This window comes from Jatropha curcas, chromosome 3 (assembly GCF_041381405.1).
Source record: "Jatropha curcas cultivar XTBG-Jc1 chromosome 3, XTBG_Jcur_1.0, whole genome shotgun sequence".
NCBI classification, from domain to species: Eukaryota; Viridiplantae; Streptophyta; class Magnoliopsida; order Malpighiales; family Euphorbiaceae; genus Jatropha; species Jatropha curcas.
This window is the reverse complement of record NC_143153.1, coordinates 3,168,753-3,174,752: the sequence shown is the minus strand read 5'-3', so window position 1 is coordinate 3,174,752 and position 6,000 is coordinate 3,168,753. Positions and strand designations below refer to the sequence as shown.

At 33.8% G+C, this 6,000-nt stretch overlaps 2 protein-coding genes across 3 annotated transcripts; one reads left to right on the top strand and one right to left on the bottom strand.

Annotated features, from left to right (window-relative positions):
• Nucleotides 1-617: 617 nt before the first annotated feature.
• LOC105644443 (photosystem I reaction center subunit IV A, chloroplastic) lies at nt 618-1,498 on the top strand. Its single transcript, XM_012229792.4, has 3 exons — nt 618-988; nt 1,136-1,201; nt 1,298-1,498. The coding sequence occupies exons 1-3, from the start codon at nt 734-736 to the stop codon at nt 1,400-1,402; spliced, it is 426 nt and encodes a 141-aa protein (XP_012085182.1). The 5' UTR covers nt 618-733; the 3' UTR covers nt 1,403-1,498.
• Nucleotides 1,499-2,338: 840 nt separating this feature from the next.
• On the bottom strand, nt 2,339-5,345 carry LOC105644444 (LOW PSII ACCUMULATION-like protein). 2 transcript variants are annotated; one of them, XM_089719416.1, is made up of 4 exons: nt 5,029-5,345; nt 3,093-3,659; nt 2,917-2,967; nt 2,339-2,813 (listed from the first exon to the last, which is right to left on the bottom strand). In XM_089719416.1, exons 1-4 carry the CDS (start codon nt 5,265-5,267, stop codon nt 2,675-2,677), a joined length of 996 nt encoding a protein of 331 aa, XP_089575542.1. In that variant the 5' UTR covers nt 5,268-5,345; the 3' UTR covers nt 2,339-2,674. The 2 variants fall into 2 exon arrangements, with proteins under 2 accessions (XP_089575542.1, XP_012085183.1); XM_012229793.4 differs by having other exon boundaries at nt 3,087-3,659; nt 5,029-5,343.
• Nucleotides 5,346-6,000: the final 655 nt, after the last annotated feature.

Genomic DNA, 6,000 nt, shown 5'->3' with positions numbered 1-6,000 from the left:
TAAAAAATGATATTTTTTTATCAAAGAATCAAATAGTTTAATAGAGATAAATCTTATAGAATAATTAATTGATTTATTAAGGAAGGTTTAATTTATAATTATGACAAACCAAAGAGACTAAATAGTTATTTATCCAAATATTAAACAAATTAATTTGTTTATCGTAAAATAAAAGTTTTAATATAATAAGAATTTTAGTTTTTATCAATTTAAATAAGTTTAAATAATTCATATAGTTGACCCTTAAAAAAAAAAAAAGGTGTTGCCCTCATATCAACTCTAAGGAAATATAATTTTCTTAAAACTAATTTCATAAAATAAGGCACACAATAAATTCTAAGTAATTAAAAATTAAATTTAAACCTCAAAACTTAATTTTTTTTTTTAAAAAAAAAGGGCGTTTTCAAATTTAGGAAGGGACACCGAGTCAAGTAGGTTAGGCAACTCAGCGAGTTCAAAGGAACCGAGATATAAACAAAACAAAGAACTAAAGAGGATGAGTTGTAATAACATTATCCAAAGAAATGGGATATGGTGCATAAGTGGCAACACCCTAGTGGAGGAAACGATTTACATTAATTTCCAAGATCAGATAATTCCCACAAGAAAAATAATTCTGTGTTTGTTAATTCAAAGCCTCTCAATCTCATATTTCCTGTCCTTTGCTAACTCTCTACTTTTTAGCCATTAGAGATAGAAACAGTCTAAAGAAAAAGATTGAAGCAGAAGAATAATGGCTAGCTGCAGCATGGCATCTGCTGCTTCTGGGTTCTTGTTAACTCCTAATGTTTCATCCAATACCAATTCAGGTTCAAGAACCAACATGGCGTTCTTCCCTGCAAAGAACAATAACAACAACAACAGTTCAAGGCTTGTTGTGAGGGCAGCTGAGGAAGGTGCAGCACCACCAGCCACCACCGAAGCACCAGCAGCAACTGAAGCTCCAAAGCCTAAGCCACCACCAATTGGTCCCAAGAGAGGAACTAAGGTTAGTTATCAGTATTATTTGATAAAGATTTAAACGAAGATCATAACTTTTTAACTTTTTTTTCTTGGAAAAGAAGAGAAGAATTTAAATCAATGTAATAAGTAACATTAAGATGAGAATTACCGATAAATGTCTCTAAATATACAGGTGAAGATTCTCAGGAGGGAATCCTACTGGTACAATGGCATAGGATCTGTTGTAGCTGTTGATCAGGTTGGTCTCTACCTCAAACCCTCTTCTCTTGTTTTTGTCATTTTTAATTTGGTTCAATAGTTGTTTAATTACTGTTTTCGATTATCTTTTGGACAGGACCCCAAAACACGTTACCCGGTTGTGGTTCGATTCAACAAAGTTAATTATGCGAATGTATCTACAAACAACTACGCATTGGATGAAATTGAAGAAGTTAAATGAGTGTGTAATATGTCTCTACTGTAATTTTGATTTTCATATTACTCCACTGTCCAGCTTAGCTTTTATCTATGTCACAAGTGCGTATCATACTCCTTAGTGATTCTGTGTCCTAGTCTTTGTTAATCTCTTTCACTTGCTGCTGCCAAAATTAAATTTAAAAAAATGTTGATAATAGGGACTTAATTGGTTTAATGGAAAAGCATTAAACACTAATGTGACCACTGAAAAAACCAACTAAGCAGTGCACTGTCAATGATCTAAGGAAAGGAAAGAATGTAACGAGGAGAAACATTCTGTGCCATGAACTAACCAAAAGCATTCTTCTGGTTAGCATTTTGTTTAGACTAATTTCACACAATCTTTTCGGGAACAAAAAGGTCTATCCTGAGCCAAGATGATGCCACATCAGTATTTTTTTTTTCCAGTTTACTGCTTGAATGATTTAAGTCTATCGTTGCTTGAATGATTTAAGTCTATCATACGATGCTGTAATTTTTTGGGTGCAGTCAAGTTGAGAAATGAATGGTATGCACAAACTGAAAAAACATTGACAAGTAGTCATCCGATACATCGGAAAACCAATTTGCGGAACCTAACTAGAAGTTAGGCATGGCTTGGTTGGGAGGATGCATTTCACAGAACACGAGGAGAAAGGGGCTCTGAATTAATATTTTCACCAAGTCATTGTATTTTGACGATTGAAAATATTATAATTCTTAAACTATGTTTTATTCCCATAAGAATCAGAAAACAATAAAAACTTTTATCATATTAAATATTTCGGGTACTGCATTTTTAGGCTTTTAGTTAGGAAATGCAGGGAAAACACTCAGCAGGAAACTTGTTCATACGACAGTTTCAGTTAACTGCACCAATATGTATATTAAGTCAACGACAGAAAAAAGGACCACAGGATATGAAAATTTTGCAACACAATTCCAAATCTTTAAATGGTATAATATAACTGAACCCAATTGCAAACATATTAATATTTTGTTTCCAGGCAACATTTTAAGGACTGAATGTTGTCACAAACATGAAAACACCAGGTTCTGCTAAAAATGATAATTGGCAATGGCACAAGGGAAATTACAGAAAAGAAAGAGGATTTACATAGACAACTAATGGCGGATGCCCAAAACCACAAGAAAGGGACTCAAGCAACCTTAATCAGTATAAAGCTGGAGAACACTATGACATTTAAGAACAACCTAACTCTGTAACCTAAAAGAAGTAACTAACCTCCAAAAACAGGAAACAAAATAGAACTCCCTAAACTCTTCCGTCAAAGCCATCAAGGAGACCTGACCACATTCCCTTTACTGGTGGCAATTGTGCAACAAAAGCATTCCAAGGAGGGTAACCAACACCACTGCCACGGACACGACCATCCAGGCGCAGAGATAAATACCTGTAAAACAAACAGAGATAACCAAAGACTTTAGCATGCTAGAACTGTCCATACTTCCTGAAACCAAAAGATATAAGTTCAAAGAAAAAAAAAATATACATACACAGGAGATTCAAGGGAGACACCAGCCAAATTCTTTTGCTCATTTAGCCACCTGTAATTACAAATATATATGTGTTACGAGAGAGAGAGAGAGAGAGAGAGAGAGAGAGAGAGAGAGAGAGAGAGAGAGAGAATAAAACTAGAAGACATTTTGCTGATGTGAATTCCTACTCGGACCACTCAGAAACATAGATAGGATTCAGCTGCCAGAGTCGTTTCCTTCTGGTGGTAACCTCCTCCATCTCCTCGCTCTCATCAAACTCAAAACTTGGTAAATTCCCATCTGTAGGAAATGGAACCACCAGAACACCTCTATCCAAGAGACTCTGAGTGAAAGGCTCACTAAGTCTAAAAGACTCCAATATATAGGATTGAGGGCCAGCACAGATTACAAGGCGAGCAATACCTCTCAAAGAGCTAACAGAAATGATCCTTTTTTCATTCACACGGAGCTTAAGATTTGAAAGGCTTTCCTCTCTTGAAAGCCTGGCAATTTGTGCTTGCTTTGCATTGTTCTCCCTGTAATATAGGAATGCAAATATAGATACTGCTCCAATGTCTATTCCAAGACTTTTCAATGTTTCTGGGACTTCAGCAGCTCTGGATGGATTTGTGAGTGCAGCTATAAGTTGTGTGGTTGCTATTAGTCCACCCAGAGCACCACTAGCAATAAAGGCTAGATAGAAAAACATCCGCACAGACCGAAATGGAGAGAGAACTTCACTTCTTATCTTGGCTGTAGAACTGAAGAACAAATAAAAGAAAAATTACAAGGAAGCCTCACTTGTAAAAAGAACCTGATAGCAGAAGCATTGAATGAAAAACAAGTCAGAGAGGAAACTGAGAAGAAATAATTGCATCTTGCATTACTACTTTGAACACAATTGATTTCAGTAAAAAAAGAAAAAAAAAGAGAAGCAAACATGAAATATCTCACAAGTTCGAATGTAACAGTTTTTGTTTCTGATTCTAATTCATAAGCAGCTACCATTAAATGGCATAAACAATGGAGCAAAAAATGGACTGGAAATAAAGTTTGCCACGTTGTTCTTGCATAACAAAATTTTCTGAAATGAAGCATAAATTCTTTTATGCTTTACTGATACAAACTCTTCACATCATTGTGAGTGCCATAGATAATCACACAACAAGAAATCAAGCACATAACTAGCAAAAAATTACTAATAATTTCAAGAGATATGGGAGGACATCAAAAATTGAAATCAAAATGTAAGACACCCAGGTGTACAGTACAACAGGAGATGCCATAAGATCAACAGGTCATTAGGCTCCAGCAACCAGATACCAAGTACATAGATATACAAGACAAGATTTTGAAATTTTTTTTGGAACCTACAGATTCTGGTCCATGGAAATGGAAGCAATCGACCTCTTTTTTCCTACTGGCCACAACCTTTACATTACAAAATTCAAATCTTCTGGAGTGTAACATAAGCCTAGAAGTCACTTCAAGACGTTCACTCCCAAGTTCTTGGTCCCATATCCCATAATTCCACTAAATTCAACTAGAAAGAATACCATCACAACTCTCAAGACTACGACTAATTAAATTCCATTCTACCAACAGGAATCCCACATCTGCATTTCACCAAATCAAGTGTTTCACTACACATTTCCTTTCCAACAGTTTGAATTTCTAGAACCTGAAATACGCCAAATTACTCCAAAACAACATTTTGAAATCAGTTGTTAGTTGGCTTACTTCGCTGAACCAATCCATATCAATCAACTTTCCTCATCTCACCACATCATCTCCTTTTGTTCGTTAGGAAAGGGCCCAAGTTTGAAACATAAATTCCACCAAGGATTACCTTCCATCTCAGTTGGATTTGCTACAGTTAATCTAATTTCTCACAAACAAATTCGTTTCAAAGTGGTCCTCTTAATTTCTAGCATTCATGACTCCGAAAAAAAATTACATAATTACACGACACTAACCACAGACCATAGATCAATCCATAACCACACACAAAAAGAAATAAAATTTCCAGCCATTAACCTCAAAAACTTTTTAACATATCTTAATTTTGCAATTCAAGATTGAAATTTTAGAACATAAAAGATGAATGCAATAGAAAAAGAGGGAACCCACCTAACATCAGTAGGAGAAGAGGGTCTGTTAGAGGCAGAACAAGTAATGGAGGAAGCCTGCTGCTTCTTAGAGTGAACAATACTGTGTATTCTGTTATTACTAATGCAAGCGAACAAAGTCTGCTTATGATTGATAATTTGAGTACTAAAACTGAAGTACTTATAGTTGATGTTATGATAAAAGTAGTTACAAGGTCCAATACTAATACTGCAGGAAACATGCGCCATGAAAGAAGCCATGGCTGCAAGTTCTGAAGCTAGAAATATAACACTTGCGCAAGAAATCGGTGAAAATGTATATACGTGTAGTGGTGCGTTGTTGGATGATGGTTATAGCGCCACGCTTTGTTGATTTTCTTCGAGGACCCGATCATGGACCGAATATTTAACGGCTCATAACTCTTGGGCCTTTGTCAACAAAAACTGACCAGGTAGCTCAAACAGTCAAATCAAATATTAAAATGTTTTTTCTTTTGAACAAATTAAAATGTTTAAGATATATATATAATTGGGATTAAGGCTCAATCTGCTTTTGAAAATTAGCCACAATATATAATTTATCCAAAAATTAACCTTTTATACGAAACTTGCACCAAAAGAATAAAATGTTCAATTTTTTAAGAAAAAAGTTTTTTTTATATAATTTTAACTAATAAAAAATACTTAAAATTTTAAAATTAGAAAATAAAATTATTTAAAAATATAATAATAATTATAAAAATTTAGAGTACTTGATTTAAAAATAATTTAACAAATATTTGATTTGAAAAAATTACAAAATTAGAAAAAGAGTTGATTATATTAAAATATTTGGTCAGAAAAATATTTATTATTTTTTGTTTGATTATTTTTTTAATTATATTTGATTTAGATCAATTTTTTAATTATTTTTTTAATCACATTTGATTTATATCAAATAATTTATTTTGTGACAAGAATCGGGCAGTTTGTACTTTTGGTACAAGTAAAAAGT